Below are 24,905 nucleotides of genomic sequence, written 5' to 3'. Positions count from 1 at the left end.
AACCTGCTTTTCCACCACCTCACACACAAAAGTAATTCAATTCAAAGACACTTTATTAAATTAGAGTTTCAGTACACACAATTCTGAGATCAGACATACATAGGCATAGACACATGACAAGAATTGGTGACTGTGGTCATTCGCAACCTGAGTCGCGCTACCTTAATAGAGGTCAGAGGGTTACATGAGGATTGGTTCAGGTGGAGGAAAAAAAGGCACTTCAAAGTTACCCTCCACAGGGAGGGCAGCTTTGCTACGCAAAAAATACCTCAGACAGAAATGCAACAGACTTCTGACAACACAACACAAGTGTCCACTAGGTGGGGAGATAGGGTTGGGGTCTCTCCTCACATCAGTGCATGCAGCCACGATAAGCAGCGCTCGTCACCTCCGTTTGGACAGGGGAGGGAGGTATTTGGGTTTAGAGAGCACACTGACTCCTGGAACGATTCAACGGCCTTCACCGGTCGCAGTCCCGCCCAGGCTGGGATTGGGAGACAGAGTTGTCATGGCAACGGCAGCATTCCACATTTCTTCTGAGGGGGATTTATCGCTTCAGCCTCACAGGCTCAAGGGCACCAGATTCAGATAAGAATTTGTTTTGGGGCCAGAGATAATTTCCTCTCTGTCTTAAAGTTCCGTTGTTCCTCAACCCCTCTAAATCCAATAATGGCGTAATTAATCTATCCCAATCCGTGCTGATCCGTCAACTTTCTCCTTGATCGGATCCAACTTCTGTGCCAGAGTCTGAATCTCAGCCAAAGTTCCAAGCTTACGACTCATCTCGACAATTATATGAGTCTGTGTGTTCACAGCGCGGTGTAATCAATCCCTGAGCTCCGGGAATGAGCCAATATTCCTCGACAGCTCATTAATTTTCCGGTAAGTCAGGTAACCTCCCAGGCCAAACAGCACGAAATCTGACACCAACACCACGAATATCCAGACGTCTTCAGAATCCTCTACAGACAGTTGAGTGAGGCTGATCAGGTTCCACTGTTTCCAGGAGTCCATGATCTGCCCAGCTGGCTCTGTCCCAGAGGGACAACCAGGAGCCCCTTCTCCTGTTCTCATCGTTGAAAACATTTTGTCAATCGCGTTGAGAGACCAACTGACCAGGTCCATTTTAATAATTTCCAGTTTCCAGAAAAAATGCAGAAACGCCGTACACCCAAAGACAGACAAAGAGCATTGGGATAAGATAGGGAGGAGAGGAGGAAAAAAGAACTCTGAACTCTCCCAAGAGCCGGAAGAAGAAGAAATCACGCCCACGCCAGGCGCACACGAGAGACGGGAGGCAAAATGATAAAAACACAAAAGAATGCTGTGGAAAACCCACAAATCATTTCAGAATAATGCACATGTTCCCCGTAAAAAAAAAATAAATAAAAAAAAAAATAAAAGAGTAGAGGAATTTCTCAAAAATACTGATTGGAAAATGATATGAAATTTTTTAAATTCATTTCCAAAAATAATTATTTATTTTCTTCTTTAAAAAAAAAGCTGTTGGTTAACTATTTAATTTTAACATAATAAGATTTCTTATATATCAAGTAATAAAATATTTAATTTATGCATTTCCAGTTACATTAAATCCGTTTGTTCTATGTTAATCCAGAGTGATCTCCTGAATTCTCAGAATGCCTTGTTTATAAAATCACAACAAGGCTTAGGACGTTTCCAGTACTTCTGCATTAATCCCAGTTGGTGTAAAATGTGTTATTTAAACTTGGGTATTGTTTTTTAGTCGGCCTCATTAAACCGGTCTTAGACGAGACGGAATATTTTTGGGGAAAGTAGAAAAGGCGACAGACGCACAGTGAAGATTTTCCGGTCCGAGGGTCGATATAGGTGGTGGTTCTCCGGTTGTGGTCCACAAAATAAGGAATCCCATCCACAGTGAACCTCATCTCCCAGCCTTCAGGAAGAGGCTTTTCATTCAACAATCTGAAAAGTGAAAAAAAAGAAACCCTTTAAGACAAATACATGCAGACGGTAGAGAAAAAAAGCATTTACCGTAAACAAGAAAAGCTTATTTGACGATAAAACGAATGAAAACAAACAAACCCTTGAGTTCGAGGATCCTCCCATTGTGTTGAACGAGTTGGGTGATGCACAAAATAAACTCTGCCGTTCGCATCTGTTCTCTTTTCTGGAAAGGCAATAAATCCAGACAGATTTATCCGTTTAACTTACAGGATAAAATCTGCTCAAATAAAGAAATAATCATAATAATCATAATAATAATTATGAAATAATTGATGTATAAACTGCCATTTAGTGGAAAAACCTAATGTATTCCCAGATGAATTCAGTACAAATAGAACTAAATAAAACAAGCTGAAAGAAATGGGTAATGGGGGAAATTACAAATTTATTTACAAAAAATAAATAAACAAGAACAAGAAATTATTAAAATCTATATTTAAATAGAAAAGAAAGAATGCTGATATCACTAAACTCACTGATCAAATTCAAACAACATACTTAACAATGCCTTATTAATTTAATTAATTTTATATGTATAATTCTACTTTTTTTATTGTTTTTGTACGTAACACTGCACTCTATTGGGATGTTTATAACAGTAAATCATTATAAAGGCCAAAGATGTCTCCTGAATTACACGCTGAAAACAACTATCAATAGTGACTAAATAACTAAAACCGTTTATGATCTTACCCCAGCCATGTGGCAGAGGTCCCATCGGGTCATACTCCTTGTTCTGACTGGCCGTAGCTTGGTCTTGAACCTACATTGGTGATAATGCAACAGAAAATAACTTGAGGAACAGTTTCAGCGGGGTGATTTTTTTCAATACGTTCATTTACAGCCGAGAATATTGATCCAGTTCTCCACTAATGTAGAGAAAGGACAATTCTGCTTTGATTCACCAGCAGGAAACACAAATGCCCAACCCATTCCTTTCAGTACCACATAGGAAGCAGGAAGTCTTACCCCGTATATGAACCTCTGGTTGAACTGCTGCATGGCGCCCTGCAGCTGGCTACGCTGGTGCTGCCACTGCTCGTAATTACGCACCGTCTCCATCGTGGGGCGCTGCCACGTGGTGGTTCGAGTTATGTGATCCACAAAGTAGACCCGCCCCATCTGGTCGACCCGTCGCTCCCATCTGTAGACAAAGAAAATGGTGAACGTGAGTCTTGCCATTACTGATATGCTTTAAAGTAAGAAGTGCAAATAGTGTCGTTAATTGTGCGATATTCATAAGTAACGGGAAGTTTTTACCCGTGGGGAAGTGCTTCAGGGCGTTCCCACGTTGTTCTCTTCTCCACATGGTCAACATAATAGAGTCGGCCATTCTGATCCACTCTCTGCTCCCATCTACAACAGGAAAGGGACATCTGGAGCATGTTCTCAAACATTTGAGTTGTATTTACACGTTAAAGGTGGCGTAGGAGATGTTGGAGCAAGCTACATTTGAAAATTACATAATTCTAAAGGCATAAGCCCATTTTGACCTGTTGCTAACTAGCCTGGCAAACCATCCTATGTATGTGAATACATAGTCTGCCTACAACCCACTGAAAGCTCAACGGCTCTGCTCTTGACTCAAATAAACACCCAAGTCTAAATAGTCTTGAACTGAAGCCAAGGATGTTTCAAACGAGCCGTCTCCATCTTAGTTTTGCTCAGTCACAGTAACACCCTGCCCACCACGCTGTGATTGGACTGTACGGATGTCAGTCAATGCGGCAGTCCGCCATGCAAATGCATCCTTTTTCTAAATAAAGGACTTAAGAACCTCTATCTGCTCTTGACCCTACAAACCGCCCAAGTCTAAATAGTCCAAAGTCGATGCCAAAGCCATTTCAACCAAGCTGTCACCAGTTTCATTCAGTCGCATTAACATCCTGCCCAACAAACAGATAGAGCGCTGTGATTGGCCAATCACCAGACTGACCAGGGCTGCTGAGGCTCCAATGGAGCATCACTAGACCAACATGCAGAGATTTCTAGGCTAGTTGGTCACAACTTTCCTGCCATGACTTCTAATGTAATGCACCTACATAACAATATAACAGTTTAGTACGCTAGCAAACATAGTAGGGACATAAAAAAATATCGATATGGCAATACATCGTAATATTTTTTCCTGCGATATATCAATATTCAAAAGCCGTGTATCTAACTTTTGGAAGAATTTACATGCAAACATTTGTGTTTTTTCTTTTCTTTTGGTGCAATTCAAATGCCAGCCGCTAGATGGCAGCAGTGTGCAATGGATTTGGTTTCCACCATTAAAAAGTAAATCCCTCTGTTATGGTTCAGACGCCTCATATTAAACATGTTAATTATCAGTTTGGACTGGTTATTGAATATTCCTACAATTAATTCAGTCTAAAAAAATGGCTAATAACGTCTGACTGAATGCATCACAATATATCGTGATACATCGTATCGTCTCTCCTGTATCGTGATGCAGATCGTATCGCCAAAATCTCACCAACACACATCCCTAAAACGTAGTGTGGCATTTTTATTATGAAAATCAAGGCAGTTCTTAGCTTTTTTGGTTTATTCTCAACTTCAAAATCACATTAGCTCAACACCACCAACAGTCTGGGTGACCCGGATCAGGATTTGAAGTTTCAGAGGTAGGTGATTAAAATTATTACAAATTTGACAGAACATTTAATTAACTGGTTGCCATCGGTATGTGAAAAGCATAATCCCGATGTGTTTTTCTTTGGCATGAATAAAAAGCCTTGAGTTTAATAAGTTGGCTTCCTACATACTTGTGCTTCCCAGGATGACTCGTTCACTTCTCTCTTCCAGTAGTTTTTTTCTGTTGAAACTTGTTTTTTTTTCCCCCTCTTTAATTTCATTTAAATGACTCTTTCTAAAAAATAAATAAATAAAAATTTAAACAATGAGAACAAACCCAGGGGGCAGCGGTCCGCTGCTGACGGACGGTACTCTGGGAGGGGGCACAGCGGGGGTGGCGATGCCGGCTGGCTGCCTGGTCGCAGCAGCTCCAGAGCTTAAAGCCAGCGAGTTTCTCTCTGACGACGTAGACGGGCTCGAGGTGGAGGCTGATGAGGGTCCTGGGGCCGACGAGCCGACTGGTGGATCAGAACCTGTCGGGGCGTCACCACCATCTGCTGGAGCGGAGCCATTGCTGGAGGGGGCTGAGGTAATATTCAGACCTAATATTAACAGTAATTCCACCTTAAGTTATTATACTTATTAAATAACAGACTGAAAAAAACATTTTATTTCTTTTTATGTCTGTCAGGGTGACTCTGATGACTCATCTGAGTCACCAGATGAACTCACCCCGAGGTAAACGGTTATAAATATATTATCTTTGTGTTTCTCCCACTTTAATCAGACAATAAATGCATGACCACAACTAAATTTTACAAACAAACACAATAGATCTGCTTCAGGAAATGCCTGACCGGGTGAGGAGGTTGGTCTGCGAGGGGTTGGAGGAGGAGGCCTGGAAGGTCTCGGTGGTCGAATAGGCCTACCCACCGCTGAAGACACAGAGGGAGACCCTCTGCCATTTGCTGCCCTCAGGGCGCTGGGAGAAGGCCTGTGCTCCACACCGTTCACAGCTGGAGAACTGTCCCGACTGGGTCTGTCAGGGAGGACGGAGAAACGAGGAAATGAGAAAATCTAAGAAAAGGAACTCTGCTTGAGATTGATTTTACCTTATGGGAGGATCCGCGTCAGGCTGCGATTCTTCATTTGATGTACCTAAAAAGCCAGAAAATGAAGTTTAACAAATGAGAATATCTGCAAAATCACAAGGCTAACAACCATGCTGAAATGCAGTGGAGTAGCTGAATCACCACAGTCACGTGGCTCTACCGCGACTCACTGTTTCGGTCGGCTTCAGCAGAGGCGAACATCTCAGGGTCCACGGTCATGCCGTCCAGGCAGACAGACAAGTCTCCCACCACGTCTGTCTGGTCTCTGTCGGTGTACAGCTGCAAGGTCTGCACCACCTCGGAGACTACAGTGATCAAGAATGAAGATTATGGTTACAAAGATGCCCAGAGGACACTGAATTATAACTTGTTATTAAAATAAACACACAAAAAACACAACACTGGTTGCTAGGCAGGTCTTGCTCAGGCAGAATGTTCCTGAAGGAAAAAACCAAGAGATCATTTGTAATGAACACAAAGAAGTTCACTTCACTGCTTAATCCAAACTACGGCGCACCAATCAGCCATCCCTTCAATACATCTTCGTTTTAAAACGGTTCCAGAATCCAAAACTGCATGTATCTTGTTGTTGTTGATTATTGTTTTATTTATGTATAAAGGAAGATGAGAAGCATGAATGTCCAGCAAACAGATCTGCTGGAATACAGGAAAGGAGTCTGAGGCCAAAGCGAGGGTTTTGAAAACAACCCTTCCTCTTTGAGGAAGATGAACTGGGTCATGAGCGGACAATATGAAAACGTGTTCACGGCAGCGCTTAGTGACGCACGCTTCGGGAGGAGCGCTCATGATGTGTTCTGCTGGAGCGAGACGTCGAGCAGTGCGCCACCTTTCTGGAGTTCTCACGGTGCGACATGAACAATCCTGTGCGACTGCCAAAAGTCGCAGTGTGTTCCCGACATAAGGCAGCGTCATAGAGCCATAGGAGTAAACCGACCAATCAGCATGCAGCTCGATTAATAAATGGCTTGTAGTTGTAGAGTGTTTTCTAGGGTTTTATAATCCTCTAAAGTGCTTCACAACACGTTTTGTTTTGCGTCTGGCAGTGTATTTGACCATTTTATCAGGGCTCCTCGGCCATTGTGAGCCCCAACAGTTTCATATTATATTTTATACAGGCTCAAAGAACAGTTTCCTATTGTAAAAATAATGGTTGTAGTACCCCTTTAAAACTAGCTAAGTAAGAAACAAACGTTTGGAAGAAACAAAAGAAAAGCAGCAGAAGTCTGTTTAGTACCATTTAGAAGTGAATTAAAATGTATTGGTATAAAAATCTGACACAATAAACAAAAGTTGTTTTACTGCTCACTGTGTCACCACTTCAAACACACTCCAGAAACACCCCCCCCCCCCCCACACACACACACACACACACAGGTGAAACAACAAACAGGCAAACAACAGAAGCAGCATCGTGCAGTAAACTCTAGTCAACAAACAAAAAGCATCCAGAGGGCGTTTCTCAAATTCCAAGAGCGATGTGCAGTACAGGTTTAAATGCCAGTCACGCTCTGAGCTTCTCACAAATCTGCACATTTTATGACGATATTTGAGCTCGTAGAGCTTTGAATGCAGAAAAGGTCTCGGAAACCAAACTCTGCAACAGCACAAGGCGAGTTTTCTTGGTTTTCTTTTGCTTGTTGCTCAGCTCAACAACAACTGGTAGCCAAAGACATACTTTGAATATTAAGATGAACACAAGGCGCTAACTGCTTTAAAGCACTCACTTTTCATGTCGTTGGACTTCAGTGTGTCACTGATGTCCAGCGTGGACATGCCCAACAGGACGTCTGACTTGAGGGTCTGGTGGCTCCACACACGGAACACCAGTTTGCTGAATGGAGTCACAATCCTGTTGAAACAAACGGTTGTGATTACTCAGCTTAGTTTATTTATTTATAAAGCACCATCCACGACCTTATCAGCACACCAAGGTGCTGGACACAAAACACACAATAAAAACAAATATAGTGGCGTGAAACATTTAATGAAAGATAAAAAAACAAAAACAATCATAAAACATTAAGAGAGTCAAAAAAAAAAACAGGGAGTGATCAAAAAAAGGTGTTGTGGTCCCTAATGCTGAAACGCCATCACATAAAAACGAGTTTTCAAGCAAAACTTACAAACCAGAAGTGATGGCACCTGCCTAAAGGCAACTCATTTCAAAGCCTTGGAGCCAGAACAGAGAATGCACAAACCCCTCAATTTGTACTTGGAGCGGGGATCCACCAACAAGTCACGCTCAGCCGAGCGAAGAGACCGGGATGGGACACGTCTGTAGTGCAGTAGTACTGACAGGAGCAGGGCCTTGAAGAGCCCTGTACACAAGTAAGAGAATCTTAAATTTGGCTCCGTCAGTACTGCACCAGGAGCCAGTGAAAGCTCGCCAGAACCGGAGTGATATGTTCTCAGCTCCTAGTGCCTGTCAGAAATCTCGCAGCTGGATGAGCTGGAGCAGTGCAAGGCGCCCGGACTCAGACTGGCATTAAAGGCATTGCAGTGGTATAAGATATAAGATCGTTAAGGATTAGAAAGAAATGGCGATCTACCAAAGCTCGGAGATCGTAGAACCGTCTACTTATGTTCACCTGTGCCTGTGCATGGATGGATGGAAGGAGAGAGATAGAGGGAGAGATAAATGGTAGCCTCATGGAGGGGGCCATTGGCTTGAACACTGTTGTTAACCATTTAAACATTCTCCCTCTCCTGATAACATTTTACTTTCATTCACATTGCATGTGCTACTACTAGTTTACCCGTTTAATTATAGATTCACTAGGATAAATACAATAAAGCTTATCTCTCACCAAATAGAATATTTACTAAGACATCACAATGTAACCATAGAAACACTACTTAGTGTGTGTGGGTGTGTGTGTGCTCTGTCTCGATCCCCAGTGAGTCGTGGAGGATGGCTGCTTATACTGAGCCAGGATCCTCTGGAGGTTTCTTCCTGTTAAAAGGGAGTTTTCCTCTCCACTGTCGCTATATGCTTGCTTAGTATGAGGATTGCTGTAAAGACTCTTGACACTAGTCAGTGACTCGATGCCACCTGCTGGGTTCCTTATACAGGAAACCTTTTTCTGATTGGGTTAATGAACTGACCTGCATTGGAATGTTTACTATGTGAAGAGCCTTGAGACGACTCCTGTCGTGATTTGGCGCTTTATAAATAAACTTGAATTGAATTGAATAAAGAGATAATGGAATTTTAAGATTTTTTTAGGATTCTGAAATCTTTTATCAGATTTTTTGTGAATGGGTATGATTTAAATTGATGCATTTTAATGGTAAATAACTTCAAAAACGTCTGAATTGTCAAAATAGAAAAAAACCGTGATTAAATCGTGATTTTGCAAAAACAAAATTGTGATATGATTTTTTTTCACCCACCCCTATCTGCAGTACTGTGGATGTTGTACCTGTCTGTCGTGGTGAAGAGAGAGCTGAGCCAGAAGGCGAAGCTCTCGATTTACCGGTTGATCTACGTTCCTACACTCACCTACGGTCACGAGCTTTGAGTAGTGACCGAAAGAACAAGATCAAGGATATGAGCAGCCGAAGTCAGTTTTCTCTGCAAGGTGGCTGGACTCTCCCTTAGAGATAGGGTGAGAAGCATCTGGGAGGAGCTCGGAGTAGAGCCGCTGCTCCTCCACATTGAGAGGAGCCAGTTGAGGTGGCTGGGGATATGATGATATGGTACAGTATAAATACCATGAGCCGCTACGGGGAGCACACTGCGTTCCCTTCTATTTATGCTGCAGCTGGAAGCTCAAGGTTGGCCAGAGGTCGCTTGGCAGAACGTAAACTTAGTCACGTGTGATGCTACTTCAGTGCTACTACCAGCAACAACTGCAAAAAGACTGTCAGGTATTGCAGTAACACCACAAACCTCATTAAACATTATAAATAAATCATGAGAAAGAACATGAAAATACATTTTATTCACCTCAGGATTGGTGTTGTCTGAGTAAGACTTACAAATTTGCTACGAAGATTCTTCTAATTAGTAAAAACTACATACGAAACTCTTAGAAAAATCATAAAATCATTTGAGAAATAAGGTTGGATAAAACAAATAAATACAAGCAGCAGCGGGAAAAGTATTGAGAAATATTATTCAACCAGAAATTACTCATAGGATATTTTTGTGCACCTATAAGACGAACTTGTATTATGCCATGCAAGCTGTGAGAGACGAGGAGCTAAAAGTAAACAGTCTGTAGAAAAGAGCTAAATTCAGAGTGAACATTGATGTTGTAATTCCATTTTCAACCAGTAGGAGGGAGAAGCAGGAAATGGTTTAGTGAAACAAAATTAGTGTGCAAGTCAAATCTGTGAATAACAGTTGGTTTGAATAACTTAAATAAAAGTTTCTATAAATTAAAAACTTGTCTTGAAGTCCTTGAAAAACCAGAATTGTAACTTTTAAGGTGAGTAAAAGGTACACACAGCCCGCAAAGCTCAGTAAAGCCAAGGTTCTGTTTCCTCAGCTGCAAATGCAGATAACTGCTATTTAAACTCACACTAGTTTAGTTTTTTTGTTTTAAATCACAGGTCTTTTGAGGGAAATTATAAATTTAAAGCACTAACAATGGAGGTGTGAGTGTGACGGATGACTTTGTGTCACGCGAGTCTAACATTCCTATAATTACAAGACTCACACAGTGAGCGGGTGCTTCCACTTGGGGCTGTGAGTGTTGTTGCATTTCTCCGTCTTCTTGGATTGGCCGTCGACCGTCACTTCTACATAAGGACTGGGGCCAAACCAGTTCTTCTTGTTTTCTTTTAGTTTAGCTGACAGCACTGCAACAGAAAGAAGAGGCCTTACACCAGAAATCTGGATATATGAGGTAATAATCATTCGGGAAAACAAAGTTGCATGTTGATGGGCGAAAGTCAAGTTGGCAAATAAACATCATTCGGTTCAACATAAAGCAAGAAATCATCTCAAAATCTAGCGTATTTATGGTGTTTTTTGCAAGAAAGCAAATACAAATTGAAACTCCAGGAAATTTTTGAGGAATCAAGTTACAATTTACACAAGTCGTTCAAGTGCCTAAAGGGCCTGGGTGACAAGACAAGCTTCATGGCGTATACGCTGAAGTAAAATACACCAATATAAATATACAAAATATAAAAATATAAATTCATGTAAACTAGAGCTGCTCGATATTAGGAAAACCTGCGATACGCGATAAAATGAATTAATATTGCGATGACGATATTACTTGCAATAAATGAAAACTTAACTCAGGAACAAAAAAATAAAAAAACTAAGAAATACAAAAAATATAAAAATTATTTTAAAAATCATAAAAGCTGGAAAAGCAAAAATTGTGATTAAGAGATGTGAGAAAAGGGAAAAGAAAATGAACAAGAAAAGGCAATCAGTAGATCCCGGGAAAAGCAGAACGAAGCTAACTCAGGTGGTGTTTGCTAGCCATCCTAATTAAGTGCCGTCTGGCTCGGGGGCGGGCATCTAACCTAAGAGAACCCACCCGATTGGCCAAATGAGGGAAGAGCTCTATTTGATTCGTTAAAAACATCATGCTTCTGTTTGACTGACAAAATGCATTTCTGTGTAGCAAACATTTGAGCTGACAATTCAATATGTTCATTCTGTTCTTTGCGATATGCGTATTGCACATGCTGATATCGCGGTGACGATACGTTTGCGATATATTGTGGAGCCCTAAACACAAAATAAAACTAATTGTGGTTAATAAGAAAATACCAAAATTTGAATCTTGGCTCTTTCAGATACAGATTGTGAATTTAAAAGTTATTTTTCTATAAACAGAACCCATACCCATGGACCCACCTTTCTTCCCATTCCCACCGATTCAAATATTTTATTCTTGGTTTTACACTAACAGAACGAGAGACTTACCAAGGATTTGAAGCTGTGCCTTCATGGGGTAACCATTGGGAGTGGTTGACTTGGTGACGCCACTGGCCATGACATAGGGCTGGGAAGAGGGCCTGCAGTCAAAACAAATGGCGACAAATGAGTTCCTTTCTGCCAAAACGACCCTTAAGAGTGTGTTTGGTCCACAAATAAAATACCCCCCAGTCCGAACCTGCAATAAGTATTAAACCCATTAACAGCTCCAACACTCGTCTGGTGGACATCATACACTCACGTTGTTTGTATTGAATATTTTTAACAAATCCAACTGTTCCATAGAAAATAAAATCACTTTTGCTAACACTAGAGATACTCCAAACCCGATCACGTAATTTTCAAAGGATCAGAATCAGGTGGAAAAGATTGGATATAACCTCATAAAACAACAAATATCACTTTCTAAATTCATCCTGAGATAGATATTTTCAAATGGATCAACAATGGCTTAGTTTTACATTTTCACAAATGACAACAACACTGTAATGTCCCACAATGTGAGGTAGCTTACAAATTCAGACACCCTAACATGTAGCTGTCAGCTAGCAGGCTAACAAAGAGCTTACTTTTCACCTCAGGTGAGAGAAAATGTCTTTATTTGTGATGAATTAGAAACTGGACAGCAAATCGAGTGCAAGACGCTTGTAATGCATGCAAACTCGGCACTTATGGTGGAAAGAGTAGTGCTGCATTCAACACTACTAATGTGACACGCCAAACTACAAAAAAGAGAAACCCTGCTCCGTTTGCTGCAGCAACTCAAATAAAAACACGGAGCCAGCCGACACTGAAAAATTGAAAACATTGTCAGCAAATATGCCAAGATAGGAGAAAATCTACCACACTGGATGGTATTGGCAAAAACTCTGAACTAAATGACTCGGAAAAAAAAAGAAAAAAAAAACATGACTGGAACATATCTAGCGAACAACAACAGAATCTCATCACAAACAACGTGTGTTTTGATTCCTTGGTTTTTAGTTAATTCAGTGATAGCGGGAAAAAACTCATCTGAAACCAAATGTGTTGGTATAACAATAACAGAGACGTAATAACCATTATTTCCAGTTAGAGCTGGGAAATAAATCCAAAATGTATCGTTATCAAAATGTCTGACTCTTAGAGGTCATTTTTTCCATGTCAATAAATTTGATAACAAAAAAATGAAGATGTGCGTAGGTTGGCAACATTCATGTCAATTGGGCCTTTCTGTAAAGAAAGGGGGTTGAACCTTTGGATTGTGTAGCCTACAGTCGTGGCCAAATGTTTTGAGAATGACACAAATATGGGAAATTGGAAAAGTTACTGCTTAAGCTTTTATAACAGCAGTTTGCAAATACTCCAGGATGTTGTGACGAGTGATCAGATGAATTGCATAGTCCTTCTTCGCCGTGGAAATTAATGTACCCCCCCCCCCCCCCCCCCAAAATTTCCACTGCCTTTTATTGCTGTCATTAAAGGACCTGCTGAGATCAATTCAGTAATCTTCTTGTTAACTCAGCTGAGAATGTTGACGAGCACAAGGCTGGAGATCCTTATTTCAGGCTGATTGGCTAAAGCCGGGCGGACACTGTGCGACTTTTTCACTCGTAGCACTCAGCTTCAGCTCAAACTGTACGACTTCCTCGCAGAGCAGATCTCACGAGCCATGCGCTCACACTGTATGACCCAGTTCTCGGATGCGACCTGACTGCTCACACTGCACGTCTGGTAGCAAAACATCGGCCCTAAAAATATGCTAAAAATAGCAGTTTTTACACAACACATAATTTGCCTGTTGTCCTTCGGGAGTGCTGCAGGAGGACACACAGCGATTTGTGGGGGTTGGATGAGGAAAACAAAATAAAGAAAGTAAATCTGTGTTTTGCGATCAGTTTAATTTGACATGAACACGACAAACACGCTTTCTTGACAATCTTTGTGAGTAAAAAAATGTGTAGAAATTAAAACGAACAACGTGTGTTATTAGGGAAATAGCGGGGAGCGGTGTTGATGCAGGATTGCGCCGTGAGCGGTTCTGATACTTTTTGGGTTGCAGCTGCTCGCAGCGCCGCTTCAACAGTGCGATACCCTCACGAGGGACGAGCGAAATATTAAATACGCCAGAAGTCCGTGCGACCTCACGACTGCTGATCGGTAGCTGGTCACGTGGTGTTAATCGCCTCTCATAACCCCCTGTACACTACACGACCGCTCGGCGCAAAACTCGCCCCAATGTCGTGGATTCACGCACGACTGGAAAATCGGCTCAAAAAAGTGAAAAAGTCGCACAGTGTACGCCCGGCTTTAGAATGGCAGACTTGACATGTTAAAAGGAGGGTGATGATTGCGATCATTGTTCTTCCATTGTTAACCACGGTGACCTGCAAAGAAACGCGTGCAGCCATCATTGCGTTGCACAAAAATGGCTTCATGTGCAAGGGTATTGTAACTTTTAAGATTGCTCCTAGATAAACAATTTATAGGATCTAGGGCAGGGGTGTCAAACTCATTTTAGCTCAGGGCCCACATTGAGGGAAATCTAGTCCCAGGTGGGCCGGACCGGTACATAAAAAAAAAAACTTCAAATTGTTTTCTTTGTTTTAATTCAATCAATATAAAACAAGGCTGGAGCCTGAGGACAGTGTAGTACAAGTATAACACCTGAAGTGTACTTGAAAAAAATTAAAAATAAATAAATAAACATTCCTTAGTGATTCAAAGAGCTTACAGATCACATGGTAAGATCAGTTTCATGCAGCACTTAAAGTATATTTGACTCATTTTACTTTACATCTTTTAGCTTTCACCAGCACATCAATATCAGAAGTCACATCCTGAGTGGCAGCCAACTTCAGGATGTGATTCAAGTTCTTGTGTGAGTCTTGAGCGCAGCTTTGCTTTATTTATACTCATTACAGAGAGAACTTGCTCACAAAGATAAGTTTATTTTCACTCTACATTGTAAAGAATGAAAATAAAGTTTACACAACCATCTCGTGGGCCGAATCCGGCCCGCAGGCCGCATCTTTGACACCCCTGATCTAGGGCTAGGACTTGATTAAAAAATTTAATCTAATTAATTAGAGGCTTTGTAATTAATTAATCTAAATTAATCGCATTTTAATCATTCAGGAAAATGTGCTCTCAAAGTAAAACTTTTAATTAAAATTATGAGACAGAATCAAACATTAGACATGGTTATTACTGTCAACTAAAGCTTTTAATATAAACATGCATTTTAATTATTCAAATGTCACTGTGTGATATGAAACAAAACCCAAATCAACTAAAATTTATAATTACAAATAGAAAACACCTGCAAAGGGTTCCTGAGCCTTTAAATAGTCTCTCTGTCTAGTTGAATGACTGAAATAAATTTGACTTTGCACCAGATTCTATTTTTTCCAGTTTCACTTGATTGTATAATTGGGAGTTTTTATTAGCATTTCTACTCATAATGTAGTAAAAACACACATATAAATAATAATCCTTCAAAAAGACAGTAGAACAGGCACAAATATGATCTAGGACTTAAATGTACTAACTTTTAACACCAGAGCAGGTGTGACATATTCTGAGAATGATCAGGAACACTAACTGGTTCCAGTCGGATGACTGGAGGATGATGGGAAGATAAAAGATCATGGCGAGGAAATAATGATCTGACGAACAGGTGAGCGGACCTTCCTTACATGGGAAGTCCTGATGTCACGTTGAGAAGGGGATGCTGCAGACCCGCAGATTCACACCTGCAGCAGCGAATCTGGTGTGATCTCCAGCCTGAACACAACTTCCTCGTTCCTCGCTGCCCCTGATGCACTGAAGCATCCGCCCCTTAGCTGATGACAGCTTCAACACACCTCGCTGCTTAATGATAGTAATGCATGCGATGTTTAGACAGAGACTCGTCTCAGAAACATATAATTCCCTGACAGAATTGTTTAGAAAATCATCAGAAAAGTTTCAGAGTGTTTCTGTTTTAACTTAAACTTCTGTTTTCAACTGTAAGACACGTTGTCTGTGATTGTTTACAGAGTAGTGAGAACACGGAGCGTTCTCCCAGCGGCAGCCAGGTGCCTCTCGTTTGTCTTACTTTCATAAACTACTGTTAGGACACAGAACTATTCTGTCTGGCGCTTTCAGCGCCGCACAGATGTTACGTAAATGTAAAAAATATAGCTTACTGCAACTTTTGTAAAGTTTCCGGTGCCGCCGGGCGGCTGCAGCAGTATCGATCTCTGAACAATGTCCGCGACACGGACTTCGTTGTTGTCTGGAGTTGTTTTATTTTTTCCAAGTTAAGAATTTCCTAAATCCTGCATCAGTCCAAGCAAGGCAACTTCTTTCTGTTTTTATTCCATTTTAGTAGCCATTAGCACTGTGCATTGTTGTGTGCGTCAGTGATATTCAGTCTACGAGGAAGTCGTGCAATGACAAAGGTTCCGCCGTGCTCGAAATGCAAGCTGCGATTAAATGCGTTAATTTTTTTAACGCGTTATTTTTTTCTAATTAATTAATCATAATTAATGCATTAAAGTCCCGGCCGTAATAGGATCATCAAGAACTTCAAAGAAAGGGGTTCAATTCTTGTTAAGAAGGCTTAGGCCGTCCAAGACAGTCCAGCAAGCGCTAGGATCATGTCCTAACGAGGATTCAGCTGCGAGATCGGAGTGCCACTAGTGCAGAGCTTGCTCGGGAATGGCAGCAGGCAGGCGTGGGTGCATCTGCACGCATGGTGAGGCAAAGACTTCTGGAAGATTACCTGGTGTCAAGAAGGGCAGCAAAGACGCCACTTCTCTCCAAAATAAAAACATTAGGGACAGATTGGTCTTCTACAACAAGTATGGCGGATGGACTACTGAGGACCGGGGCAAAGTCATATTCTCCGATGAAGCCCCGTTCGGATTGGTGCATCTGGAAAAAGGCTTGTCTGGAGAAGAAAAGGTGAGTGCTACCATCAGTCCTGTGTCATGCCAACAGTAAAGCACCCTGAGACCGTTCATGTGTGGGGTTGCTTCTCATCCAAGGGTTCACTCACAAATTTTCTCAAAAACACGGCCATGAATAAAGAAAGGCAAAAGTGATAACTCAGTGGCTCGGGGACCAAAACGTTGAACTTTTGGGTCCATGGCCTGGAAACTCTCCAGATCTAAATCCCACTGAGAACTTGTGGTCAATCCTCCAGAGGCGGGCGGACAAGCAAAAACCCACTAATTCTGACAAACTCCAAGGAGTGATTATGAAAGAATGGGTTGCTATCTGTCAGGATTTGGCCCGGAAGTTGATTGAGAGCATGCCCAGTTGAAATGCAGAGGTCCTGAAAAAGAAGGGCCAACACTGCAAATACTGACTCTTTGCATAAATGTCATATAATTGTTGATGAAGCCTTTGAAACATATGAAGTGTTTGCAATCATATTTCAGTACATCACAGAAACAACTGAAACAAAGATCTAAAAGCAGTTCAGCAGCAGACATTGTGGAAATTAATATTTGTGTCATTCTCAAAACTTTTGTCCACGACTGTATATTCAAAAAGTAGCTTGCTTGAATGGCAAGAAAAACAACTAACATTCCACCTTTCAATGGCATCATGAATGAAAACGGTCAATATTTTCCTGTCAGCGTTGAAACTGTTCCTTATATGTCTAATTTTACATTTGCATGGATCTACATCCCTCCTGGATCAAAGTTCAACCCTAAGCAGAACAAACAACTGCGCACATTTGAACCACAGATCAGCGACAGGACATAAAACTTAAAACACGACATAATGCTGCACCATTTTTGTTCAGCATTACTTACAGTAACACCTGCATAATCGCAGATAAACAAATAACACATTTAATGAAACGTCTCTTACAAGCAAAGCCAAACAAATACCGGCACTGGTATCTGTTCTGGAATTTGGTTTATTAGCTCAGAGTTTAAATAATGTAATACCCTGGCTCCATCTCATAAAGAATGCACATGGCAGAGCAGGAGAAAGTCAGGAGCTCATGGGTAAACTTTCAGTCTGAAAGCAGCTTTGATCTTGGTCAATTATTCATCGCAACAGCTGACATTGCAACCCCACAAGTCGACCAAACTTGTTCTGTAGATGAGCATATTTGCTGAATGTTAAACTCTATTGACTACTCAGGACTTGAGTTTATTTATTTAAAACTAACATTCACAAATTTGCAAACTGCCATTAGATGGGTGCTTTAAATATCAGCAAACACAAAGAGGGTTTTCTCCATTCATCCTTAGATGGCTTCCAAATTAGACATCATCCAGGACCTTTGTCCAGAAGCGTGCAAAACACCTTAATGACCCATACTTCCTCATAGAAAGTACTAGTCAAAACTGGCATCTTTAAATTTTAAATCACAGCATTGAGCTGGGTGTGAGCAGAGCCCTTTACAGTTCATCCCGCTGAATCACACAAGTGCTAGTTTCTGAAACATCATTAAGTTGGCCACCAAGACCACAGTTGTAAGTCTTATCACTGGCAAAGATGAGTCAGCATAAAAGAAAGAGGTGGTGCAGCAGACAGGCGAGCACACAAACCTAGCCTCAACACCCAAATGATAAAGGAGATGGTTACTGTTGCTTTTACTGGAACCAGTTAAAAAGCCACATCTGTCTCTGACCATCTGCACTTTTGAGGTGGAGCAGCGAGATAAAAGTACTCGAACATGAGTGTTCTTGGACAAGAGGTAGTTGGAGTCACAGACCTTGAGCATTTTGAATTTCTGGATCATGAGCAGGAAAATTTAGAAAATACAGTTTTTTTATGTGAAATGCTGTAATGTTGAGGCCACTGACAGCTCAGCGACAGATTGAGTCACCCAGCAGTAAGTGTGTGTAACTCCACAGCTTAACTCCCGTCATTAGCCAGTTACACGCCAACATCCGTGCTACATTCAATGCATGTGAAACCTGTGCAATACCCGGATGCACATTTGTATACCTGTGTCTTTTATGTTGTCTTTTCTTGGAAACTCAATTTTCTATTTGTACTCTATTTTTATTCTTGTTTTTTAAGCACTGAAAGATACAATAATAGCCTACTGCCTTTGTGTATTTACCTGTATTATTTTTTCTTATATCTTTAAGTGTATGTGCTGCCTTAACAAGTGAATTTCCCCACTTTGGGATAAATAAAGCCTATTCTATTCTACGTTGTATTTGCTATTCAAATGTCAAATAAAACATTCGTGTCTACTTCCTTTTATCAACTTTCCAGGGATATAATAAACAGACCTACTCCAACAAATCAAAATTTTTAAAAACTAGTAACACCTTAGTAAACGTATCGTGACTAATGCTGTAAATCAGCATAACATGCTTTGGCGATGATTACCGGTAGTAACAGAAATGGAAAAACAGGTTCCTTAATTGTGACGCTTTAGGAAGAAAGCCCTTGTATAGAAATGTTTTAAGAGAATCAACCACACTGTTTTATGCTAAACGGATTTTAATGATTAAATAACGAAAAACTACGTATAAAATGTGAGAAAAACTTTGTTCTCTTGACATAATTTATGCAATTCACGAAGGGAGCTTGTACTGCCAGCACTATAATGTTTAATAAATACTAAAAATGAACAACAATACCAATGGGGAAATTGTTAAGTATAACAACTCTGCAAACATGTGGCTTCAATTGTGGCTGTAAAATGAAATGAACAACCACAAAAGTAAAAGATGGTGCAACAGATTAACATACTGCAGAGTTTGTGAAAGTGTTAGTTTACGTTTTATTTATGTTTGAAGGAGAAACTAGCCTGTGAGCAGTAAACTAAACAGATTATCACTAAAATGACACTATGAAAGCCAGACACAGAAAAGGGACACCTAATAGCATGACGGTATGGGGTTATAAATGACATTTTTCTCACCAGAACGTTGTCTTTGTGCCGCATGTCGGACTTAAACACCACAAAGATGAGATAATTTGGTCCAACTGGTCATTTAAGTAACACAGCCGAGCAGCGGGAACGGTTCGTTTATGTTAAGATAATGAACTGTCACCTGCTAAACACTGTTCAAGTACATTTGAAAGGGTAGCTCGTGCGTTTGTTTTGTACGTGTTGAATGTCAGCTGGTCACCCGGTCTGACAACAACCTGCTGCCATCCCAGCCCGGCTAGCTGCTGGCCTGTGTCATCACGGCAGGATGGAAATCCCAAAGTCCGACGGCTTTACAACAAAACGGTCCACTAATGAACACAGACCGGGATAATAACTTACTCGGAACGTAGCAGAGGTGGTACAATGTATCTGGTAACGCTGTAATATCCTCCCAGCCCTCGTATAGCGGGGTGTTTTGGTTTATATCCGGATTCACTCCGAGGAAGAAGAAACTTCCACCATCTTCGTAAGCCTCCGTCACGTGACCGAAACAAGGTGGGGCGCACGCCGCTCTTCCGTCACGCTGTGATTGGATCAAAGCGGAAACAAGGTGAACCAATGAACGTTCAGTAAACACGGTGATGCATTCAGGGTCCGTCGAGGGGCTCGGGTGCGCGAAAGTAGTGCTTTTATTTTCTGCTGAATAGTATATATATATATATATACATGTATATATATATATATATATATATATATATATATATATATATATATATATATATATATATATATATATATATATAAATATATACACACACACACATATATATATATATATATATATATATATATATATATATATATATATATATATATATATATTATTTATAAAAATAAAATAAAGTATAATTGAGTGAACCAACTATTTGCATTCCACATTAGGACATAAAATATATTTAAAAGTAAATTTGTGTCAGCCAAGCCAGGACTTCACAGTAAAAATTATTAGTTTGAACTCGTTCTAGAAAAATTACATAGCATCTTTTAATAAGTAGCTTCAAACAGCAGATGGCGCTGTTTTACCACAGTCTTGCTGAAGGGCACCACAATTGAACAGTCCTGCTAAAGATAAAAGATGTAGTAAATTAGTGGTCTCACAACAAATATTTAGCTTATGTTGTAATTTAAAATAAAAAATCAATATTTTATGTTCTCTTTACCAGTAAAATATTTTCAAAAAATAATATAAAAGCTTCCCTCATTTTTTGTAATGCCTTGTAATGCCTTACTTGTGCAATAGCGACCGGATGTACACCAGTACGTCTGTGTTCCTTATGCTGCACAGTTCTGGAAACCCAAGTTTCTGTTTTATTCGTTCTTTTTAGCGGCTGAAGGTGACAATAATAACTTAATGCCTTTGTGTGTTTACCTATACTTATTATTATTTTTCTTCTTCCTTTTCTCTAAGTGTGTGTGTGCTGTTGTAGCAAGTGGATGTCCCCACTGTGGGATCAATAAAGTCAATTATATTCTAATAAACTCTGTTCTATTCTGACACATTACATCTAAGTAACCATGGGTTCCTATGGTTCAAATTAATTTTCAGCTCCTCGAGTGCTTTATTTTGAAAGTGTAAACAGGAAGTGCACATTAGTTGCATGGCTTGACTGCTGTGGCAGAGTGTCTGGGCTTGGTCAGTGTTAATAGAAAGGCAGCATGAGAGGCTTCTGTGCTCGAAACATGCAAGCTGTGGGATATTTGCAGAAAACACCAGTTTGACATCTCACTCAGAGAAAAGGTAAGCGACGCATCTCAGCTCCAGTGATTCAGGCAGGATTTGTTCATTGATGTGGTTCCATGAAGCTTTACTGGACAGTGTGGTAGTCTTGTAAATAATAAAAACACAGAAACAGTTTCTATACAGCAGCTCAGGATTATTACTGCTTTAATCATATGGAACAAAAGACTGTGGCAAGGTAATCAACAAGAAAAGTTCCTATAATTTGCAATTGTGGGATGTGTATAATGTAGTCATTTTGTAATATCACTGGAAATAAGATTAAAATTAATAATTCATATTTTCCGTGACAACTAATAAATTAATTTATTAATTTCTATTCATTAAAACCTACCTCTTCTTTTCTGGCTATAAACCAGAAGTTGAACATTGGGGAGAGGTTGCACCCATGACTGGCTTCTTGCCTGTATCTATTATTGTATTTCTAAGTAGAACAACACAGCATCTTTGTGATAATCTCCATTAATGTTAAACATGACAGCTGAAGGATGAGTCTTCTGTCAGCATCAGTGAGCTTAGAGTAAGCCAGTGTGATGTGAGTGACATCCGATAGTGAAGAGGGCTGTGATTTAATAGATGTTGATGGTGCGATCTTTTATTAGCAACACTCAAAGTCAAAATAACCCGAACCTCTCTTTTTAAAAGCACAGATTTAAAGTAATGCTAAATATATCTGTTTTAGAGAGAGAGGTCTTGCTTTTGTCTTTTGTTTTGCACACCGGCTCTTCTCGCGCTGCAAACAGAGCAAAGATATGTTTTCCAGATATAAATTAGCAGAAACTAGATCGCTCTCAGCAGGTTTTCTGCACTGGCCAATCCTTTGTTATTTATACTGAATTTGCATTTTCCCCATCCACTTTTGCATGAGCATTAGCAGACAGCCCCTTGCAGACTGGAAGGAGTTGCATTCTTGTCTTGAGTGTTTTCTTGCTGCGTGCTGTGACTCTTGGAAGTGCACTGTATAAACTCTACTTAACAGCAAATCTTGGTAAATTTATTTCAGCCCCATACAATCATAAAGAAAGCATAACAAACCACTAAAAGAAGCTGTTTTAAATCTATTTTCCTTTTGAGTGATGTATTTCCATGCTTAACTTGGGGTTTTCTCACATTTGGGACAATGATCTTAGACCAGCTTGACTTTTGAATGCCTCACGTTGCTTCCTGGACTCCAGTTTGAGTCTGCACATGCTCGTGGGAAACTTCTACCCTCTCGCCACCTCCCACCCAGCCAGTGTGCCTGTGCGACTTTGACTGGAACAGCCTGCTCTTGCCAGGAACCCATCAGTGTATTAATAGGCGTCTTCGACACTACTTTGGTCCCATCCCCCAGCTGGCTGTCCAGTTTAATAGCAGAAGCAAACCCAAGACCCCCCCTCATGGTTTGTTTAAATAAAGAAAAGACAAGCCTATTTTAGCGTCAGTGGTAGATAACATCTTGAGTTGCTATCGGTTTGCAAATAATGACTGAGTAGGTGAAGGAGCTGCAACACCAGCAAAGTAATTTTGCATTATAGGAAATCATAGAAAAACAAAAAGTCCAACAACCTTAATAAATGAAAAATAGCTGCTTGATTTGGGGGAAAATATATATAAATCCAGATTTAATGTGATTAAAAGTTGGGAAACACTTCAGTTATTCAACTGGAATGCTCAGTACACTCATTATTTATGACATGATATGGCAAGTGGAAGTCGTAACAAATTATTGGTTAAAAAGGTTGCAACAACACCACCCTGGGTTACACCCCCCAGAGAAGGGCAGAATAAAGGACCGTAGGTTCAAAAATCACAAATGGGGAACAGATGGTATCTTTCCAATAAAACAAATCTTTATTAAAATATCTATACTAAAAACATACAGAGGGAGTTACGTGCTCGGAGTCCAATATCACCAGTTAGTCCACCAGAAGTAACCACTTTGGCCCAGAGCCAACAAATACTAAAAGTTCCACCAACACAAATTCAACATAAACACACCAAATAATCAAACATATGAAACACATGGCAAACGAAATAGGATACTTCCTGTAAGCCTGCAGGCTTTATGGTGGTTGCCCCAGCAACCAGGCGTCCGACACCCAACAATTCATTAACACCAGGGCTGCACAAAATATCGTAAATATATCGTTATCGCGATATCAGCATGAGCCATATGCATATCGCGAAGAACAAAAATATCGCAATGAATGGTCAGCTCATATGTTTGCTTCACATAATGCGTTCTGTCAATCAAACAGAAGCGTGATGTTTAACAAATCAAATAGAGCTCTTCACCCATTTGGCCAATCGGGTGGGTTCTCGTAGGTTAGATTCCCGCCCCCGAGGTGGACGGCACTTAATTTTAATGGTTAGCAAACACCTGAGTTAGCTTTGTTCTGCTGATTCTGCTTTTCCCGGGATCACTGATCGCCTTTCCTTGATCATTTTCTTTTTCCCTTTCCTCACATCTTTTGCATTTCTCATTTTTATGATTTTCTTATTTCTTTGTTTTCGATTATTTTTGTTCCTGAGTTAAGTTTTTATTTATCGCAAGTGATATCGTCATCGCAATATTAATCACTGTCAGGTTTTCCTAATATCGTGCAGCCCTAATCAACACAAATCATTGTAGATGAAACAGATCAGTACAGTCGAAACAGCAGTGATGCGGCCCTCCCGGCACACCACCGGCTCCTGAGATGGACTTGTTCATGGCAGGACGGCGAGATGGAGCAGTAGAGGGGCCGGTGTACCGCCGCCAATGTCAGATGCTCAGCTGATCTCGGTGGAGCGCTGCAGGCGAAGCCGGATGACAAAAAGGCTCTCGGGCAAACCAGACTGGCAGCCACACTGCAAACAAACAAACTGGCACGGTCCACCTGGATCAGTGCAACCCTTCCCAGTCAGAGGCAACGACTTACGGTCGTAGCGCGGCTGAATGAGATCAGCCTTAATACAGCTGCCGCACATGGGCAGAGATCTGATTAGGAGTACCTGGGTGCAGTTCGACACTAACAGCATCAGTCTGAGATCACACGATACAAAACAAAGGAAGATGGAGCAACGAGCGTTAGCTAATGCCGCACAGGCAACAGAGGAGGGAGAGTACTTACGAATGCAGCTTTTAGCTGGAGTCTCTCAGTACCCCATTAGAGCAAGCCTCTGATTGGTGGGTAGAATCAGCCCACATGGGCTTAAGGCATGCACAATTCATTATCATTCATTATCATGCTGATTACCTAGAAGCTGAAAATGTCTCTGACTGCATTCCTTGCATACCTAAGCAAGGATGTGTGGAATCAACCGGGCCAGGCTGGGGCCGACTGGAGCGATCCGGGCTGGCCGAACCAGGTACAGATGGGAATGGTCCCTTATGACTCACCCCACCCTGAAATCACTCTCATGTGAGCCACCTGGCTCTTTACTGGGATGGGTGGGACCAGACAAGATCTGTCTGTCCCATCACATATAGTTGTGCATTTTTACTTGCGTATACTTTTACAATCATTTTTTTTAAATCTATTACCAAAAGGTTTTGTTTTGAAAGCACGTTTGTATGGGAGAACATATCTGATAAAGACTCACTCATCCAGAGTTCATGTGTTAGGCAAACTGCAGTTACCAATTAATGTCAGCGGGGGCAGAGTTGAGTTGTTTTAGGTGGACAGACAACAAAACAGAGAAAAGCTGCTGTGG

At 40.8% G+C, this 24,905-nt stretch overlaps 2 protein-coding genes across 4 annotated transcripts in view; one reads left to right on the top strand and one right to left on the bottom strand.

Annotated features, from left to right (window-relative positions):
• The window catches only part of itchb (itchy E3 ubiquitin protein ligase b), a 34,486-nt gene extending 14,503 nt beyond the window's left edge, over positions 1–19,983 (bottom strand). Inside the window, exons 1-13 of one of the 2 annotated variants that reach the window (XM_015968577.3) lie at positions 19,829–19,983; positions 11,596–11,687; positions 10,367–10,508; positions 7,427–7,551; positions 5,852–5,986; positions 5,682–5,727; positions 5,427–5,608; positions 4,907–5,171; positions 3,250–3,345; positions 2,959–3,133; positions 2,683–2,752; positions 2,068–2,152; positions 1,819–1,947 (exon numbers count right to left, since the gene is read on the bottom strand). In XM_015968577.3, coding sequence (XP_015824063.3) covers positions 1,819–1,947; positions 2,068–2,152; positions 2,683–2,752; positions 2,959–3,133; positions 3,250–3,345; positions 4,907–5,171; positions 5,427–5,608; positions 5,682–5,727; positions 5,852–5,986; positions 7,427–7,551; positions 10,367–10,508; positions 11,596–11,665 — 1,520 coding nt within the window. In that variant the 5' untranslated portion in view covers positions 11,666–11,687; positions 19,829–19,983. The remainder of the gene's footprint in view (positions 1–1,818; positions 1,948–2,067; positions 2,153–2,682; positions 2,753–2,958; positions 3,134–3,249; positions 3,346–4,906; positions 5,172–5,426; positions 5,609–5,681; positions 5,728–5,851; positions 5,987–7,426; positions 7,552–10,366; positions 10,509–11,595; positions 11,688–19,828) is intronic. The other variant, XM_015968578.3, reaches the window with a different exon arrangement.
• Positions 19,984–21,082: 1,099 nt separating this feature from the next.
• LOC107391320 (calcitonin gene-related peptide type 1 receptor) overlaps positions 21,083–24,905 on the top strand; it is a 36,747-nt gene continuing 32,924 nt past the window's right edge. For both annotated transcript variants that reach the window (XM_054746174.2, XM_015968579.3), the window contains exon 1: positions 21,083–21,227. The gene's annotated coding sequence lies outside the window, so the exon portion shown is untranslated. The remainder of the gene's footprint in view (positions 21,228–24,905) is intronic.

Source organism: Nothobranchius furzeri, chromosome 15 (assembly GCF_043380555.1).
Source record: "Nothobranchius furzeri strain GRZ-AD chromosome 15, NfurGRZ-RIMD1, whole genome shotgun sequence".
Taxonomy (NCBI): Eukaryota; Metazoa; Chordata; class Actinopteri; order Cyprinodontiformes; family Nothobranchiidae; genus Nothobranchius; species Nothobranchius furzeri.
Note: the sequence above shows the minus strand (reverse complement) of the source record. Positions and strands in the feature narration are given on the sequence as shown.